Genomic DNA, 20,874 nt, shown 5'->3' on the forward strand with positions numbered 1-20,874 from the left:
TCCTTATTGATATATTTAAAGCACAAAAGTTAGAATTTTATTGAAGTCTACCAAAGATTTTAGTGGACAGTGGTCTTGCTGATAATTTTTAATCATTTCAATTGGAAGTTTGCTATTTATATTACATAGGATAACACTAGTTCCTCTACGTCATTTAGTTTGTTTTATTTAACTCAAGGTTGGGAGAATATTTTTCCTCTATGTACTTTGTGTTTCCCCTCCCTTTTTCTCCTTCTCCCCATATTAAAACAAAAAGAAAATTATATTATCCTTAATCATTATGCCAGGAGGTCACAGCTGTGTCATTTGTAACATTAGTCTTTCTAGGTGGTAGAGCTCATTAGCTTCTGAGGGAGCGCTGATCAAAAATCTTAAAGGGAAATGAAGGCCACATGAGATGGCTCAGCTGCTATAGGCATTAGGCTTGCCTAGTTAGAGTCATAGGACTCACTTGGTAAAAGGAAAAAAAAAAAACTGCCACAAGTTATTCTCTAACCACCACATGATTAGCATGCATGTGAACACACATAATAAATCACTCAATAATTTAATATAAACAATTAGAGAAAAAAGAAAACAAGAATGTACCATTAGAGGTCGGATGGGTTGATGAGAAGAATATGATTTTACATTGCTGGAATAGTCTGTATGACTGTTGAACAAGATACAAAAAGTTCATAAAAATAAGATAAATCAGGGAATTCTTAGGATCAGAGGATCAGTGTTGGGCATATTACAAACAGGTTTACTGTTATCTAGAGAGCAAATCAGAAGTTAGAGAATATTTTGTTTTACATTGTTTTCCATATCTGGAAACCATGGTTTTAGTCTGTTCCCACAGAGACAGGAAAGTAAGCTTTGACAAATGAGTCATTTATTTTTAAAAGTTCATGAACTGTAAATTTAAATTGTTTCCAAATGTAAGGAAACAAAGTTACTTTCATAGGGAATTACCCTGCTGTATATAATGTATAAGAATCTGATGAAGCAGACCCGGTGAGAGAGAGACCCAACCGCCTGGTCAGGTGGGCACTCCTGAGGCTGCAGAGCGGAAGAGACCACCAACTCTGCTCACCCCTGCCCACATCCCTGGCCCAAGAGGAAACTGTATAAGGCCTCTGGGCTCCCGTGGGGGAGGGCCCAGGAGCGGCAGGACCCCTGCCTGAGACACCTCTGGAACCTGAATAAAACAGACCGGATAAACAGTTCTCTGCACCCAAATCCCGTGGGAGGGAGAGCTAAACCTTCAGAGAGGCAGACAAGCCTGGGAAACCAGAAGAGACTGCTCCCTGCACACACATCTCGGACGCCAGAGGAAAAAGCCAAAGACCATCTGGAACGCTGGTGCACTGAAGCTCCCGGAAGGGGCGGCACAGGTCTTCCTGGTTGCTGCCGCTGCAGAGAGCCCGTGGGCAGCACCCCACGAGCGAACCTGAGCCTCGGGACCACAGGTAAGACCAAATTTTCTGCTGCAAGAAAGCTGCCTGGTGAACTCAAGACACAGGCCCACAGGAACAGCTGAAGACCTGTAGAGAGGAAAAACTACACGCCCGAAAGCAGAACACTCTGTCCCCATAACTGACTGAAAGAGAGGAAAACAGGTCTACAGCACTCCTGACACACAGGCTTGTAGGACAGTCTAGCCACTGTCAGAAATAGCAGAACAAAGTAACACTAGAGATAATCTGATGGCCAGAGGCAAGCGCAGGAACCCAAGCAACAGAAACCAAGACTACATGGCACCATCGGAGCCCAATTCTCCCATCAAAACAAACATGGAATATCCAAACACACCAGAAAAGCAAGATCTATTTTCAAAATCATATTTGATCATGATGCTGGAGGACTTCAAGAAAGACATCAAGAACTCCCTTAGAGAACAAGTAGAAGCCTACAGAGAGGAATCGCAAAAATGCCTGAAAGAATCGCAAAAATCCCTGAAAGAATTCCAGGAAAACATAAATAAACAAGTAGAAGCCCATAGAGAGGAGACACAAAAATCCCTGAAAGAATTCCAGGAAAACATAAATAAACAAGTAGAAGCCCATAGAGAGGAGACACAAAAATCCCTGAAAGAATTCCAGGAAAACACAATCAAACAGTTGAAGGAATTAAAAATGGAAATAGAAGCAATCAAGAAAGAACACATGGAAACAACCCTGGATATAGAAAACCAAAAGAAGAGACAAGGAGCTGTAGATACAAGCTTCACCAACAGAATACAAGAGATGGAAGAGAGAATCTCAGGAGCAGAAGATTCCATAGAAATCATTGACTCAACTGTCAAAGATAATGTAAAGCAGAAAAAGCTACTGGTCCAAAACATACAGGAAATCGAGGACTCAATGAGAAGATCAAACCTAAGGATAATAGGTATAGAAGAGAGTGAAGACTCCCAGCTCAAAGGACCAGGAAATATCTTCAACAAAATCATAGAAGAAAACTTCCCTGACCTAAAAAAAGAGATACCCATGGGCATACAAGAAGCCTACAGAACTCCAAATAGATTGGACCAGAAAAGAAACACCTCCCGTCACATAATAGTCAAAACACCAAACGCACAAAATAAAGAAAGAATATTAAAAGCAGTAAGGGAAAAAGGTCAAGTAACATATAAAGGGAGACCTATCAGAATCACACCAGACTTCTCGCCAGAAACTATGAAGGCCAGAAGATCCTGGACTGATGTCATACAGACCCTAAGAGAACACAAATGCCAGCCCAGGTTACTGTATCCAGCAAAACTCTCAATTAACATTGATGGAGAAACCAAGATATTCCATGACAAAACCAAATTTACACAATATCTTTCTACAAATCCAGCACTACAAAGGATAATAAATGGTAAAGCCCAACATAAGGAGGCAAGCTATACCCTAGAAAAAGCAAGAAACTAATCGTCTTGGCAACAAAACAAAGAGAAGAAAAGCACACAAACATAACCTCACATCCAAATATGAATATAACAGGAAGCAATAATCACTATTCCTTAATATCTCTCAATATCAATGGCCTCAACTCCCCAATAAAAAGACATAGATTAACAAACTGGATACGCAATGAGGACCCTGCATTCTGCTGCCTACAGGAAACACACCTCAGACACAAAGACAGACACTACCTCAGAGTGAAAGGCTGGAAAACAACTTTCCAAGCAAATGGTCAGAAGAAGCAAGCTGGAGTAGCCATTCTAATATCAAATAAAATCAATTTCCAACTAAAAGTCATCAAAAAAGATAAGGAAGGACACTTCATGTTCATCAAAGGAAAAATCCACCAAGATGAACTCTCAATCCTAAATATCTATGCCCCAAATACAAGGGCACCTACATACGAAAAGAAACCTTACTAAAGCTCAAAACACACATTGCACCTCACACAATAATAGTGGGAGATTTCAACACCCCACTCTCATCAATGGACAGATCATGGAAACAGAAATTAAACAGTGATGTCGACAGACTAAGAGAAGTCATGAGCCAAATGGACTCAACGGATATTTATAGAACATTCTATCCTAAAGCAAAAGGATATACCTTCTTCTCAGCTCCTCATGGTACTTTCTCCAAAATTGACATATAATTGGTCAAAAAACGGGCCTCAACAGGTACAGAAAGATAGACATAATCCCATGCGTGCTATCGGACCACCACGGCCTAAAACTGGTCTTCAATAACAATAAGGGAAGAATGCCCACATATACGTGGAAATTGAACAATGCTCTACTCAATGATAACCTGGTCAAGGAAGAAATAAAGAAATTAAAAACTTTTTAGAATTTAATGAAAATGAAGATACAACATACCCAAACTTATGGGACACAATGAAAGCTATGCTAAGAGGAAAACTCATAGCGCTGAGTGCCTGCAGAAAGAAACAGGAAAGAGCATATGTCAGCAGCTTGACAGCACACCTAAAAGCTCTAGAACAAAAAGAAGCAAATACACCCAGGAGGAGTAGAAGGCAGGAAATAATCAAACTCAGAGCTGAAATCAACCAAGTAGAAACAAAAAGGACCATAGAAAGAATCAACAGAACCAAAAGTTGGTTCTTTGAGAAAATCAACAAGATAGATAAACCCTTAGCCAGACTAACGAGAGGACACAGAGAGTGCGTCCAAATTAACAAAATCAGAAATGAAAAGGGAGACATAACTACAGATTCAGAGGAAATTCAAAAAATCATCAGATCTTACTATAAAAGCCTATATTCAACAAAACTTGAAAATCTTCAGGAAATGGACAATTTCCTAGACAGATACCAGGTATCGAAGTTAAATCAGGAACAGATAAACCAGTTAAACAACCCCATAACTCCTAAGGAAATAGAAGCAGTCATTAAAGGTCTCCCAACCAAAAAGAGCCCAGGTCCAGACGGGTTTAGTGCAGAATTCTATCAAGCCTTCATAGAAGACCTCATACCAATATTATCCAAACTATTCCACAAAATTGAAACAGATGGAGCCCTACCGAATTCCTTCTACGAAGCCACAATTACTCTTATACCTAAACCACACAAAGACCCAACAAAGAAAGAGAACTTCAGACCAATTTCCCTTATGAATATCGACGCAAAAATACTCAATAAAATTCTGGCAAACCGAATTCAAGAGCACATCAAAACAATCATCCACCATGATCAAGTAGGCTTCATCCCAGGCATGCAGGGATGGTTTAATATACGGAAAACCATCAACGTGATCCATTATATAAACAAACTGAAAGAACAGAACCACATGATTATTTCATTAGATGCTGAGAAAGCATTTGACAAAATTCAACACCCCTTCATGATAAAAGTCCTGGAAAGAATAGGAATTCAAGGCCCATACCTAAACATAGTAAAAGCCATATACAGCAAACCAGTTGCTAACATTAAACTAAATGGAGAGAAACTTGAAGCAATCCCACTAAAATCAGGGACTAGACAAGGCTGCCCACTCTCTCCCTACTTATTCAATATAGTTCTTGAAGTTCTAGCCAGAGCAATCAGACAACAAAAGGAGATCAAGGGGATACAGATCGGAAAAGAAGAGGTCAAAATATCACTATTTGCAGATGATATGATAGTATATTTAAGTGATCCCAAAAGTTCCACCAGAGAACTACTAAAGCTGATAAACAACTTCAGCAACGTGGCTGGGTATAAAATTAACTCAAATAAATCAGTAGCCTTCCTCTACACAAAAGAGAAACAAGCCGAGAGAGAAATTAGGGAAACGACACCCTTCATAATAGACCCAAATAATATAAAGTACCTCGGTGTGACTTTAACCAAGCAAGTAAAAGATCTGTACAATAAGAACTTCAAGACACTGAGGAAAGAAATTGAAGACCTCAGAAGATGGAAAGATCTCCCATGCTCATGAATTGGCAGGATTAATATAGTAAAAATGGCCATTTTACCAAAAGCAATCTACAGATTCAATGCAATCCCCATCAAAATACCAATCCAATTCTTCAAAGAGTTAGACAGAACAATTTGCAAATTCATCTGGAATAACAAAAAACCCAGGATAGCTAAAGCTATCCTCAACAATAAAAGGACTTCAGGGGGAATCACTATCCCTGAACTCAAGCAGTATTACAGAGCAATAGTGATAAAAACTGCATGGTATTGGTACAGAGACAGACAGATAGACCAATGGAATAGAATTGAAGACCCAGAAATGAACCCACACACCTATGGTCACTTGATTTTTGACAAAGGAGCCAAAACCATCCAATAGAAAAAGGATAGCATTTTCAGCAAATGGTGCTGGTTCAACTGGAGGGCAACATGTAGAAGAATGCAGATCGATCCATGCTTATCACCCTGTACAAAGCTTAAGTCCAAGTGGATCAAGGACCTCCACATCAAACCAGATACACTCAAACTAATAGAAGAAAAACTAGGGCAGCATCTGGAACACATGGGCACTGGAAAAAATTTCCTGAACAAAACACCAATGGCTTATGCTCTAAGATCAAGAATCGACAAATGGGATCTCATAAAACTGCAAAGCTTCTGTAAGGCAAAGGACACTGTGGTTAGGACAAAACGGCAACCAACAGATTGGGAAAAGATCTTTACCAATCCTACAACAGATAGAGGCCTTATATCCAACATATACAAAGAACTCAAGAAGTTAGACCGCAGGGAAACAAATAACCCTATTAAAAAATGGGGTTCAGAGCTAAACAAAGAATTCACAGCTGAGGAATGCCGAATGGCTGAGAAACACCTAAAGAAATGTTCAACATCTTTAGTCATAAGGGAAATGCAAATCAAAACAACCCTGAGATTTCACCTCACACCAGTGAGAATGGCTAAGATCAAAAACTCAGGTGACAGCAGATGCTGGCGAGGATGTGGAGAAAGAGGAACACTCCTCCATTGTTGGTGGGATTGCAGACTGGTACAACCATTCTGGAAATCAGTCTGGAGGTTCCTCAGAAAATTGGACATTGAACTGCCTGAGGATCCAGCTATACCTCTCTTGGGCATATACCCAAAAGATGCCTCAACATATAAAAGAGACACGTGCTCCACTATGTTCATCGCAGCCTTATTTATAATAGCCAGAAGCTGGAAAGAACCCAGATGCCCTTCAACAGAGGAATGGGTACAGAAAATGTGGTACATCTACACAATGGAATATTACTCAGCTATCAAAAACAACGAGTTTATGAAATTCGTAGGCAAATGGTTGGAACTGGAAAATATCATCCTGAGTGAGCTAACCCAATCACAGAAAGACATACATGGTATGCACTCATTGATAAGTGGCTATTAGCCCAAATGCTTGAATTACCCTAGATCCCTAGAACAAACGAAACTCAAGACGGATGATCAAAATGTGAATGCTTCACTCCTTCTCTAAAAGGGGAACAAGAATACCCTTGGCAGGGAAGAGAGAGGCAAAGATTAAAACAGAGACTGAAGGAACTCCCATTCAGAGCCTGCCCCACATGTGGCCCATACATATACAGCCACCCAATTAGACAAGATGGATGAAGCAAAGAAGTGCAGACCGACAGGAGCCGGATGTAGATCGCTCCTGAGAGACACAGCCAGAATACAGCAAATACAGAGGCGAATGCCAGCAGCAAACCACTGAACTGAGAATAGGTCCCCTGTTGAAGGAATCAGAGAAAGAACTGGAAGAGCTTGAAGGGGCTCGAGACCCCAAAAGTACAACAATGCCAAGCAACCAGAGCTTCCAGGGACTAAGCCACTACCTAAAGACTATACATGGACTGACCCTGGACTCTGACCCCATAGGTAGCAATGAATATCCTAGTAAGAGCACCAGTGGAAGGGGAAGCCCTGGGTCCTGCTAAGACTGAACCCCCAGTGAACTAGTCTATGGGGGGAGGGCGGCAATGGGGGGAGGGTTGGGAGGGGAACACCCATAAGGAAGGGGAAGGGGGAGGGGGATGTTTGCCCGGAAACCGGGAAAGGGAATAACACTCGAAATGTATATAAGAAATACTCAAGTTAATAAAAAATTAAAAAAAAAAAAAAAGAATCTGATGAAGCCACAGAAATCCGGTACTTTAAATGACAGTAAAACTAAACCTATTTTGTTAGTTTCTTAGTCCAGGAGAGTTCCATCTTTGCTTTTAACTCTGTCTATATACATACGTATTTTCATATACTCTGTACTGTGTACAGAGAAATGGTTCTCCAAACTGAAGAAGGTAAATCTCTTTGTTAATCAAAAATAACAGAGAAGCCAATTGTTGTGATATATGTCTCTAATCCCAGCACTTGGGAAGCAGGACAGGTGGATGTCTGAGTTCGAGACTAACCAGGTTTACAGAGCCAATTCTGGACAGCCAGAGCTTCACAGAGAAACTTTGTTTCATAAAACCAAATAAATGAGTGAATGAATGAATAAATAAATAAATATATAAACTTTTCAAGTATGAAATAGGAAAAAAATCACATTCTTTTATGTTTTACCAATATGTTTAGTTGACATACAAAAAATACTGTCCATTATTTTCATGTGTAGTTGTATTTGCTCATACTTGTTCCTCGTTACCCTCCCATGTCCCCCATTTCACAGCTGTTGCCTGTGATCTCCAGAAATGACCTCCCTTTTGCTTTCATGTAAAGTATTTTAATCAAGAGTCTGCATACAAGAGAAAACATATAATATGTGTCCCTCCTCTATTTCCTCTTCTTGTTGCCCATGTGCAACAAGCTGTCTTAACCGTAGGAGCCCCGGAGTTATATAAAGGAGGAGGGATGGATGTTTCTAATAAAAGGCTTTGTTTCAATCCAACTTTTAAACTTCCTTCTTTTTTATTCTTAGTATGAAGAGATCATATAATTCAACAGTGTTAAAATACCATTTATATTCCTTTTAAAATCCTGCAGAAATAATGTCTAAAATAAGTCTTGCTATGTTATCTATTTCTACCTCCTTTGGGAAGAGAATTGCCTTCTTTTTGCCTAAGCTCCCATGATGGCACATGCCTCCAGTCCCATCGCTTGGAAGTGCATCTTCTACATGCTGACCTCCAGTTGAACCAGCACCATTTGTCAAAAATGCTGTCTTCTTTTCCTGGATGGTTTTAGCTTTTATCAAAGATCAAGTGACCATAGATGTGTGGGTTCATTTTGGGGTCTTCGATTTTATTCCATTGAGCTAACTATCTATCTCTGTACCAATACCATGCAGTTTTTGTAATGATTGCTCTGTAATATAGCTCAAGGTCAGGGATGGTGATTCCCCCAGAAGTTCTTTTATTGAGAATAGTTTTCGATATCCTGGGTTTGTTTGTTTTTTGTTGTTGTTATTGTTGTTTTGGGGTTTTTTTTGTTGTTATTGTTGTTTTTTGGGTGTTTTTTGTTTTGTTTTGTTTTTTGTTATTCCAAATTAATTTCCAAATTGCTCTTTCTAACTCTATGAAGAATTGAGTTGGAATTTTGATGGGATTGCATTGAATCTATAGATTGCTTTTGGCAAGATGGCCATTTTTGCAATATTAATCCTGCCAATCCATGAGCATGGGAGATCTTTCCATCTTCTGGGATCTCTAATTTTTTTCTTCAGAGACTTGAAGTTCTTGTCATACAGATCTTTCACTTGCTTGGTTAAAGTCACACTGAGGTATTTTATATTATTTATGACTATTGTGAAGGGTGTCATTTCCCTAATTTTTTTCCTCAGCCTGTTTATCCTTTGAGTAGAGGAAGGCTACTAATTTGTTTGAGTTAATTTTTTTTATCTTTATTAACTTGAGTATTTCTTATTTACATTTTGATTGTTATTCCCTTTCCTGGTTTCCGGGCCAACATCCCCCTAGCCCCTCCCCCTCCCCTTCTATATGGGTGTTCCCCTCCCCATCCTCCCCCCATTACTGCCCTCCCCACAACAATCACGTTCATTGGGGGTTCAGTCTTGGCAGGACCAAGGGCTTCCCCTTCCACTGGTGCCCTTACTAGGCTATTCATTGCTACCTATGAGGTTGGAGCCCAGGGTCAGTCCATGTTTAGTCTTTGGGTAGTGGCTTAGTCCCTGGAAGCTCTGGTTGGTTGGCATTGTTGTTCATATGGGGTCTCGAGCCCCTTCAAGCTCTTGCAGTCCTTTCTCTGATTGAACGCTTCACAAATTTGTGTGTCATCCTTGCATAGGGGCCATGCTAATCTTCTCTGTATTGTTCCAATTTTAGTATATGTGCTGCCAAAGCGAGCACTTGAGTTAATTTTATATCCAGCCACTTTGCTAAAGTTGTTTATCTGGTTTAGGAGTTCTCTGGTGGAATTTTTGGGGTCACTTAAGTATACTATCATATCATCTGCAAATAGTGATATTTTGACTTCTTTCCAATTTGTATCCTTTTTACCTTCTTTTGTTGTCTGATTGCTCTGGCTAGGACTTCGAATACTGTATTGAATAAGTAGGGAGAGAGTAAGCATCCTTGTCTAGTCCCTGATTTTAGTAGAATAGCTTCAAGTTTTTCTCCATTTAGTTTGGTGTTGGCTACTGGTTTGCTGTATATTGCTTTTACTATGTTTAGGTATGGGCCTTGAATTCCTGATCTTTCCAAGACTTTTAACATGAAGGGGTGTTGAATTGTGTCAAATGCTTTCTCAGCATCTAATGAGATGATCATGTGGGGTTTTTCTCCCCTTTGAGTTTGTTTATATAGTGAATTACTTTGACGGGTTTCCATATATTGAACCATCCTTGCATCCCTGGGATGAAGCCTACTTAATCATGGTGAATAATTGTTTTGATGTGTTCTTGGATTTGGTTTGCTAGAATTTTATTGAGTATTTTTGCATCAATATTCATGAGGGAATTTGGTCTGAAGTTCTCTTTCTTTGTAGGGTCTTTGTGTGGTTTAGGTATAAGAGTAATTGTGGCTTCAAAGAATGAATTGGGTAGTGCTCCTTCTATTTCTATGTTGTGGAGTAGTTTGGACAGTGTTGATATTAGGTTCTTCTTTGAAGGTCTTTTAGAATTCTGCACTAAACCCATCTGGTCCTGTGGTTTGTTTTTTTTTTTTTTTTTTTAAGTTGGGAGACTTTTAATGACTGCTTCTATTTCTTTAGGAGTTACGGGACTGTTTAGATGGTTTGTCTGATCCTGATTTAAGTTTGGTACCTGGTGTACATTCAGCTTGTGAATTCAGGATATAGCTTAGAGGGAGAGCACTTTCCTCTTGACTGGCGAGATGACTGAGGGAAACTGGTAACAGTCTATAGCTGAAGTAATTTTCTAAATAGAAATTAGATTTCATATATCTTTAAATTAAAATTCTATACAATGAAAATTTTAAACTCTTGAGCTTTATGGCATGGATAATTTGAATTGCTATTGTATGTTTGTTTGTTTTTAAGCTTGTGTGTTAGAAGGAAATAGATTTGGATTTGTGGTTGCACAGCTGGAATTATCAGCCGGCTGTCTATGGTCATCTTTGGTGTCCTGAAATGAAATTGGCAGTGGTTTGGAGGTATGTGGTAAGCAGGAAGTGTTTGCAGCAGCTGTCATCAGTGCTTTGTGTGGGAAAGAGGGTTCTGTTGGAAAATAGAGAGTCAAACTCCGTTAAAAGTATAATTTCCTTCTATCCACTTGTTCGTACTTGGAGCGGCACAGTTTTCTAAGGAAAGATCTTAATCAGGTAAATGCAGATTGGGAACCAAGGGGATGTAAATTAATCTAATTGGAAACTATAATGCATATTTTATAGAAAGTCAAAAAGGGCTTTTCAGCAGTCAGAATAATGACTTCATTTGTATAAATATAGGAAAGGTGACTTTCTGCCCTAAAGTAGCAAACATAAGTGCCCTTCCAGCCTCCCTGCTGAGGCACAGCAAGTGTTGGCTCCATTCGTGGCAACTGACATGAAAAGAAATAACTAAATGAGCTTCTAAAACCTGTATGGAGTTGTTTCTGAAATGTTCTGTACCAAATGTTTGCTGCATTTTTTTTCTCTGCCCAGATTTGATATATTTAAACTATATTTACTTTTTTAAATAATGCTTTTGTCAAATGCTTTATAGGTATATAGTCTTCAGCTATTTCAGTCTAATAAAATATATAACTTTTTTTTTCATTTTCCTAGTCCCTCTTCCTCTAAATAAAAACAAGATTTTTTTTTAATGTCAGGCTTTATTGGCTTTAGAATTGTTTCCTTGTACTTAAAAGTTTGGAAGAGTTAGAAGAAGGAGTAAAAGAGCTGAAGGGGATCGTAACCCCATAGTAAGAACAACAGTGTCAACTAACTGGGGCCCCTCAGAGCTCCCAGTGACTAAGCCAAAAACCAGGTGCATACATGGGCTGGTTTGTGGCCCTAGGCACATGTGGAGTAGTGGACTGCCTTGTCCAACACACACACACACACACACACACACACACACACACACACACCCCCTCTTGTATAATATGCAGTCATTGTGTAGGTATTTATTAGGCATGAACTATGTATCAGGTACCGTAAAGTACTTAGCATCAGTTATCAAAACAAAGATTCTCTCACCATGAAGCTTGCATTCTAATTGGAAAAAATAAACATAATAAGTAATTTACATAGTATGATAGACTGTATTAAATTTAAAGAGAAAGTAAAAGCAGCATCAACGTTATCTGAAAGAAAATCTCCTGTACATCACCAGGCCAAGCATATTCCTTCAGTAGTGTCTGTTAATTATTAAGACAAAATGGGGATGTGGTTGAGGACAGTCAGCAGATAGAAAGTCAGAGGTACTCTGAGCATTATGTTCATGACACTCATTTTATTGTCTGAAGAGATAGGATGATCCAAAATAAATTAGGTGTTACCACTTTATCTAAACAGTGTACTACATAAGCTGGTCTGGAGACACATGCCTATAAATTCCAGCACTTGAGAAGGGGAGGCAAAAAGATCAGGAGCTCAAAACCATCCTCAGCCATTTAGTAAAGGGAGGCCAGCCTGGCCTCATGATCTGACTGGAGATCAGTCAGAGAAGCAGAGAAAATGTAACCAGAGCACATTTTGTCAAAGAAGAGCAAAGTCTGACACACTATGACAAGAGGTTTTCTCAGAGGATTACTTAGAAATGGAGAAGCTGCCAGTGACAGGAAGAGTTTGATAAATCTGTCTCCTTGTGCTTTTGAGTTTTATCCAAAAACTCTTCTCCATTCTTGTGGCATTCAGGGTTGTTTTTAACTGATTTCATAGTTGAGAACCTTGACTTGTTTTCTCTCATATGGTGAATGATGAGTATTTTCTGTGCTGGTGCACATCCAGCTTCCTAGCAGCACTTACTGAAGAAGCTTCCCCTCCCTGGTGTGTATTCTTGGCACTTGTGCTAAAAATGAGTTGGTTGTAAAGCGTGGGTTTCAGTCTTTATTCTGCTCCTCTGACTGATGCTTGTCCACATCAATACCAAATGCAGCACTGATTACTGCAGCTTGAGGGGATCTGAAGTCGGATAATAGTATGTGTTCCGTGACGAATTTTAACAGGTGTTCAATGAGTCTGTGGATTATTTTAATAGCGTGGACATTTTAACAATATCAGTTCTTATAGTGTATGAGCACAGGATATCATTCCAATTTTGGGGTCTTTTTAATCTTTCATTTTTAATTCCTTTATAGTTTTTATTATAGAGCTCCTTTACTTTGGGTATAAAATTTATTCTTAAATACTTCATTTGTTTTTTTTTTCTTTTTTTCTTTGAACCTATGACAAATGAGATTGATTTTTTAATTACTTTTTTATTTAGAATTTTTGCTACTAATGCATAAAAATACTACTTAAAGTTTTTATTAGCTATTTTATGTATTCACATTTCAAATGTTATCTCCTTTTCCCTTCTCTCCCATCTCTCCTCCCTTCTTTCCCCTCCTTCTATGAAGATGCTCCCACTACCACCCATTTTGTCTACAACTCCAGGCTACACAGTGAGACTTTATCTCGAAGAGAAAGAAGCATGGCAAAAGTACTATTAAGAAACAGTGTTGGCATTTTTACTGCCACTTTTGTTGTACTTACTGAGTGAATAAATTAATGAACAGATCAGTAAGTACTGTTTCCAAAGTTCAGTCACTGACATCTTACCTGTGATCTACTGTACTTTCTGTCTGTGGACTTGTTTCCCTAAGCTAGGAGGATTCCAGGCTGTTTTCTCTACCCCCTTTTTGCTTCTTCTTTTGTTCTTTATAAGGTGATATGTAATAGTGGTAACAAAAGTGGCTTGTAAAGTTTTCTAGGCAAACTACCATATCATCTGTCTTAGTTGGGTTTCCATTGCTATAGTAAAGCACCATAAGCAAAAGCAGCTAGAGGAGGAGAGATTTTATTTCATCTAAACAACGCTCAGGTCACACCTTCCAAAGTCAGAGCAGGAATCATGGAGAAACATTGCTCGCTGGTTTGTTCTTCATAGCCTACTCAGTTTATTTCCTTATGCACCACCCAGGACCACCTGCCCAGGGGTGGTACCCACAATGGGCTGGGTCCTCCCACATTAATTATTAATAAGGAAATGCTCACAGGTTTGCCTCTAGGCAATCTAATAAGGGAATTTTCTCAATTGAGGTTTCTCTTCCCAAAATAACTCTAGCTTGTGTCGAGCTGACAAGAAACTAACTATAGCACACCATCTTCTGTAAACCTCACATGTAATAGAATTTCTTACAAAAAAAGTAATGTGTAGGAATTTTGTGGAAAAACATATGAGGCCCCACAGTCATTAAAAAAAAAAATAATAAGCCTTGGGCTTTCTTTTTCTTCTCTTTTGACGTATTTATGCCAATCTTCAGTGATAAGTTGGTAACCATAATTTTATGGAAAAAAACAATGCTCAGATATTTCTTTCAAGCTAAAACATTCATATAAACAATGTTTTATTTCCCACTTAATTTTAAGAAGTACATTTGTTTCTTTCAGCAGCATCAAGAAATTTCCCTTTTATTTCTTCTATTGTAATTTTCATGGCTCAGACATTTAAAAGCAAAATAGCATTTTATATTAGACTGAACACCTGTTTTAAAATATTAAATTGTGTATACCATTATCTACAACTTAATGATAATTTTAGACTTTTCTAGTTTGTTTCTGTTCATCTATTTGAATTGGAAATATATATTCTCTATTAATGTTATAGAACCACAGACCTGTCGTGTTCTAGCTCAAAGAATCAGGTGGAATGAAGTTTTAAATTTTTTTAAAGATTTGGTGTTGTAAAGATAAAATTAATGAATTATATATTGTTTGGGGAGGGGTTTCTGCTCATGTAAGCTTTGATTCAGTGGTATGCCATACAGCAACTGAGTAAAAAAAGTTGTCTAAACTTACACATGGTAAGTAAATCCTTTCTGTCTTGGCAGCCACCAGTTCTGCCCACTTGGAGGACCTTGCTTACCTGGATGAGCAGAGACATACTCCTTTGAGGACGTCTCTTCGAATGCCAAGACAGAGCATGAGTGGTGCTCGCACACAGCAGGATCTCAGAGGTCAGAATACCGAGGGCTGAGGGGCGGGGTGTGAGTACAGGGGAAATGGACAGAAATGTTTCTTAAAAAAGTTATTTTTCTCCTATCCCCAAGCTTGATCTTCCTTTTAAGGAGTGAACTGATCTACTTTAATATGTCACTGGATAGATCCACAAATCGATTGTTCTTATAGAAACACGCTGTAATTTCCACAAATGGATTGTTCTTATAGAAACACGCTGTAATTTCGAAAGAAGCCAAGTGGGAAGAGCAAGTGGGGGTGGAGGAAAGCTTTAGGCTCCTGAGTTTCAGAGGTAACTGTTGACCAATGTCAGGCCTGACCACATTGGAGGTGAACTGCATCCTGATCTGTACTTTCCTATAAAATTTCTCTCACTTTTAATGTACTGTTTTGTAACATAGAATCCATTTATTTTCTTGGCGTTTCAGACAGTTGTGGCAACAGCTGACCGACACGCTTTGACCCACTTATGCACTCTGTTACTTACTTTCTTCCCTCTTGGGGCAGAATACACAGCATCTCAGGATAGGAGAGCTGTTGTAGCTCACAGTTGGAAGGTGTAGTTCATCACAGTGAGGAAGGAGTGGAGCAGGAGCACAAGGCAGCTGATCACACTCATCCTTGGTCAGGAAGCAGAGACAGGAGTGTCAGTGCTCAAACTCACACTCTGCTTTGTGTTCAGTCCAGGACCCCAACCCAGAGGACAGGACAGTATTGTCCACATTCAGGGTGGGTCTTCTTGCCTCAGTTAAGTCTTTCTGGAAATGTCTTCATGGATGCTGCACAAAGGTGTGTTTCCATGGTGATCCTAAATCCCTTCAAGTTGATAACATGAAAATTAACCATTATAGGGAACTGTCTTCTCTGTGGCTCCTCTAAAAGGAACATAGTCTTTTCTTTCATTTCATCATGAACCGTCTCACTGAGGAGATTGTCCCTGTTTTCTGTGCCTCTGTTCCAACAAACCTTCTCTGATAGCTTTTAACACATAGCATTCCTTTGATACCCAGAGATCTGTAGCTCCTGGTATTTATTTCATGGCTTGTTTTATATTGATTTGCTTCCCTTCCCTAAGCAGCAGTACTCACACGGGAAAGAACACACTCATGCCTACTGCCCGTTCTGGAAACCAGTTTCCTCACAGCTTTGCAGTAATAGCCAAGCAGATGGACACCTAAGATGACCGATTGTACCGCTGTGTTGTCACAGGCACACCAACAATAGTCAGTCTCTTAGTGTGGTTCCTAATCTCTGCGTATATTTATTGCTTCTACAGTTTGTCTTATACTAGCTGCTTACTATATTTTTTCATTATTTAGCTTCAGCCTGAAGATTCAAGTAATTAAAGTACATCCATAGATTTTTTTTCCAAAGTATACCTATTTTTTTTTACAAAGTCTGAGAAAAAGTGTTTCTAACGATACTAATTTCATACTCCTTCAAAAAGACTGCATTAGCACTCAAGCTGTGCCTTCCCATTAGTGAAGTCGCTATGTTAGTGTTTTGGTGTCTTCAGGCTGTCTCTGTTTCCCAAGAGATTTACACTGAGCAATCAATTAGAACATGCTTTCCAGATGAGTGTATTGATCGAGAAGAGACAGGGTGTTTACTTAGTAGTTTGGCCTTCTAAAATTAGCATACTCTAATTCATTACTCCAAAATTAGCATGCTCTGGGAAATAATCAAGCTCAAAAAAGTAACATGTAATCTTGATGACTATTTACAAAGAAATTGAATCCATATTTCTGATATGAAATAAAGAATATTGGTGAGAAAAGAAAGCAAACAACTTGGACAGACCGTAGACCTTCTTAGCAATCCTGTATAACTTAGGATTACTGTATCTAAAACTTTCCACATTCCTGTAGGTTCATAATCAGATGGTTTTCCTGACATCCACCATCTTCAAACATATAAATTACAATCAGATTTCAGTTTGAAATGTTTTTCCTAATTACAGTTGAACTAAAATTACCTTTGTCACTCCCCAAAAAAGTAAAATGATTGAAGATGATTTCAATATGGTTAATTTCTAGAGGCCAGTGAGATGGTTCAGCAGGTAAAGACACTTACCCCGGGTCTGAAGACCTGAGTTTAATCCCTGGCACCACAGATGGATGAAGAGAACTAACTCCTACAAGCTCTCCTCTTACCTCCACCTGCTCACTGAGGCACATCGTGTGTGTGTGTGTGTGTGTGTGTGTGTGTGTGTGTGTGTGTGTGTGTGTGCGCGCGCGCGCGCGCACGCACATGATCATATTTTAAAGTATTACTTGTTTGATGAAATAGCTTTTGTTTTGTTTTGTTTTGGTCTAGCTGCTCTGAAACTGAACCTAAAGCTTTACACGTGCCACTAAACTACATTCCCAGTGTAATAGGCTTGGTTTTGTGTGTTTATCAGTGAGTGTGGACGTATGTGTACATGTGTGCAGGTGCTCACTGAGGCCAACAGAAGGTTTCAGATCCCCTGAAGCTAAAGTTACTGGAGATTGTGAGCTGCTCGACGTGGGTGCTCAGAACTGAAGTCTAGTCAGTCCTCTGCAAACCCTCTTATCCACTAGGCCATCTCTCCAGCCAGACGTGGTTTTTTTCCCCTTAGTAACAATTCTAATATTGTATAATGCTGAGTATTTAAAGAGGTGTGTACTGAGGGGAGGGGGATGGGATAGGGGACTTACGTCTGGGAAACTGGGAAAGGGAATAACATTTGAAATGTGAATTAAAAAAAAATCCAATAAAAGAAAAAAAGAGTATATAAAGGATTTATGTATTTGCAATGACTTCATATGAAATTTGTTACAATTTATTTGTGAAATAAAAACATTTGAAAATGCAAAAGAGATGCATGTACTGACTATGCACCTATAGTGTATCCAGTGATGACTAATAGTATTGACTAATTGATTTAAAGTATAAAAACTGCCTGAAATATGTTCACTGTGAATACTCATAGCGCTATGCTCTTACATTATTTAGGGTTCTAAAAAGCTTTTATTTATATGACTTGAGATGCTTTTTAACCATATTATAAACTAATATGTCAAGCACTAGTTTCAGCTTTTAAATATAGTAGTAGGTTTTTAAAAATAATAGAGGTCATTAAAATACCTGTTTGTTCAGGACTGGGAAGGTGGATTCGTGGAAACATGGCACTCGCTGCTCTTGCAGTAAGTTTGTTTCCAGCACCCATGTGGTAGCTCCCCGCCATCCCTGACTCCAGTGAGGGGTCCAACACCCTCTTCTGAGCTCTTGCAGACACCAGGAGTACACATGGTGTAGATATATACATGCACGGAAAAAGACACCTCATGCTCACTAAATAAAATAAGTGTTTATTCATCTTAAAAATAAAAGATCTTTTTTACATGTTAAAAGGGTATAGAAAATTCTACTACATAGTTGTAAAAAAAAAAAAAAGACTAACCTGGTAAAAGGAAAATAACCTCTTAGTGTCATAACAATAAATTAATAAATTCAGTTTTAAGGACCCCAAACATGTCTTGGAAGTCCCGAAGGGTCCCCAGACACTTCAATAAGCAATTTAAAGAATATTATTATAGTTGAAAATGAGTATTATGTCTCAAGGACTGTATAGTCTGTTTACAGAAAGGCAAATGGGTGAGTATTCTGAGAGTTTTTAGAAGTTAGAAGTTGTTTATGAGCATGGTTTATGAGTAGAGTTCATTTCAAATTTACCTTAACAATAACTGGATTGTTGAGTCCTAAGAGTAGTTTGTCTTTTGACTGTTGACACAAAGGTTATTAGGGTAATATCTTGGTTGATCATCAAGTCACATATTTGAACATTGGCTTCATTAGTGAAAAGCCGTTTTCATTCTCTAAATACAGCTGTTCTGACCAGCTGTTCTACCAAAAATTGATGTTTCCAAAATCTCTGCCCAACAGTAGAGAGAAGGAAGTCACCTAAGAACACCATTCTGGTCCCTTTGCAGAAGGCAGCAGAGGCTCCCTGGCTAGTGTCAGCACTCACACTCCTTTTTATAGTCATAACGCTGTATTCTAGTGTGGGATGCAGAACTGTTAGCCTGCCCTTAAAGTCTGTCTATAGAAATAGTCAATTGAATTAGCTCTGTGAAGTTGTTTTACTGACAGTTTCATAATAACTTGAAAAGTTCTATTTTTTATTTAATCATCATTGCGTTATCAGGGGATTATGCTAAAAATACAATGAAACATCTCTTTAGACCACCTCAGTGAAGTAAGTCTTTTATGCCATCAAAAGGACAAAAGACTGTTGAGAGAGGAAAAAATAGTTGTTTTTTACAGGTAGAAGTACTACATTGTATGATAGAGCATTAAAAGGGAACCAAGGAGTTAAATACACAATATGAATGCTCACATGGGGACTTCAGGCAATCTGTAGGGAATTAGTGAAAAATTATTAGTGATAAGGCCCTAACTTGCCTATTGTTAAATTATAATCATACAGTTTTACTTGAAGAGATTGCATGTTACTTACTAAAACTTCATTTCTCAATATATGTTGTTTTCCTTAGTCCTTTACTAACTCTCATTACATAAAGACATTTAGAGACTTTCTGTTTAGTGAATTGCTACTTTGGCAAACACCAGGATGGAGGGCAAGTGTGAAACGGCTGCTATCTGGTTATTGGCACAAGTTTTGCAAAACTGGTCCTGTGACTGTTAACTTGGCTTTGAGTTCCTGCGTTCAAAGCAGTAAGCTTAATTTTCATTAAATAAAATGAGTACATCACAGCATGTATGAGTCCGTCACATTTCTGAAACAATGAATTCTTTATTAAGCTGACTAAGATGCATGTCATGAAGCTGGATGCTATCGCGTTAGCCCACCGAGTCATGCAGCCCTGGGCTTGCTTAGTCATCTTGATCATTGCCTAGCTGACTGGCACAGTTACAAGGGAATATTTCCATCAGTATTTTTAATCGCTGTTGTTTATTATTTTAATAAACAATATTAAATGTCCTTCTTAAGTAAATTCAAAAGCTAGAGGACGCTTACATTCACAATGTCAACATGTGACCGTTAGATAGCAAACTGTGTGCCCTAGTTATGTGAGATCTCTCTCTTTCCCCATAGCCAACTCTTCTACAGAGGGCCTTAAATTTTGAAAATTCATAATTTAAGTTGAACATTTTTAACATCTGATAAAATCTAGACTGCCATGTTTGAGTAGTTTTTATTACATTTTATTTATTTATTTTGTCAAGATAACAGGGTGCACATGTGCTGTATTATGCCCGTGGAGATCAGGAGACAGCCTACAGGAGTCTGTTCTCTCCTTTCCCTGTGTGTCTGTCCTAGGGATCAGGCTCAGGCTATCAGGCTCGGCAGGAAGTTCCTCCACCTGCTTAGCTGTCTGGCTGCACTCTTTTTCCTTTGCTTTGCTTTGCTTCTTTAACTAAACACTGAGTTAGAGTTGCTCTGCCATTACACAGGTCTGGTTTTTATATAAACCAGTCTTACTTGGTAAATTAATAAATCTTAAGATTAGAAAACCCAAGTAAGAGCTAATACATAAAAAGTTTTTATAAGTGATGCTTTCAACTGAATTAGACTTCAGATTAAGATTTCTCAGAAGTGTAAAAAAAAATCAGCAAAAAAACCAATTGAAGTAACCATAATGTCAGTAAATTCAGTGGGCTAATGTCTTTGCAACACTTTTGAATTCATTAAAATAATTTAGGATTTATATGTAAAGTGTTTTATGGAATAATTTCCCAAGATACTAATAATAAAATTATAGAACTGGAAATTTCATTTGCAAAGTTTCATTACAAAATTTCATTAATAAAAGTTCACTTAGAAATGTTACTCTTAAATTTCAAGTAATTAGAATAACTAGTTTTGATATATCTAAAAACAAATATGTCTCATTCTCAATGCCAACAGTTTAATAATACAAAACTTCAACTGAGTTGACATAGTTAC

General features: G+C 38.4%; 1 protein-coding gene and 1 non-coding gene across 18 annotated transcripts in view; one reads left to right on the forward strand and one right to left on the reverse strand.

Annotated features, from left to right (window-relative positions):
* The window catches only part of Tanc2 (tetratricopeptide repeat, ankyrin repeat and coiled-coil containing 2), a 320,432-nt gene that overhangs the window by 187,205 nt on the left and 112,353 nt on the right, over positions 1–20,874 (forward strand). For all 17 annotated transcript variants that reach the window (XM_039086155.2, XM_039086153.2, NM_001191653.1 and 14 more), the window contains one exon: positions 14,816–14,941. In XM_039086155.2, the coding sequence (XP_038942083.1) occupies positions 14,816–14,941 (126 nt within the window). The remainder of the gene's footprint in view (positions 1–14,815; positions 14,942–20,874) is intronic.
* On the reverse strand, positions 9,583–9,689 carry LOC120095351 (U6 spliceosomal RNA). The gene has a single exon (XR_005490832.1). It is a non-coding gene; the product is annotated as a U6 spliceosomal RNA (small nuclear RNA).

This window comes from Rattus norvegicus, chromosome 10, assembly GCF_036323735.1.
Source record: "Rattus norvegicus strain BN/NHsdMcwi chromosome 10, GRCr8, whole genome shotgun sequence".
Classification (NCBI taxonomy): Eukaryota; Metazoa; Chordata; class Mammalia; order Rodentia; family Muridae; genus Rattus; species Rattus norvegicus.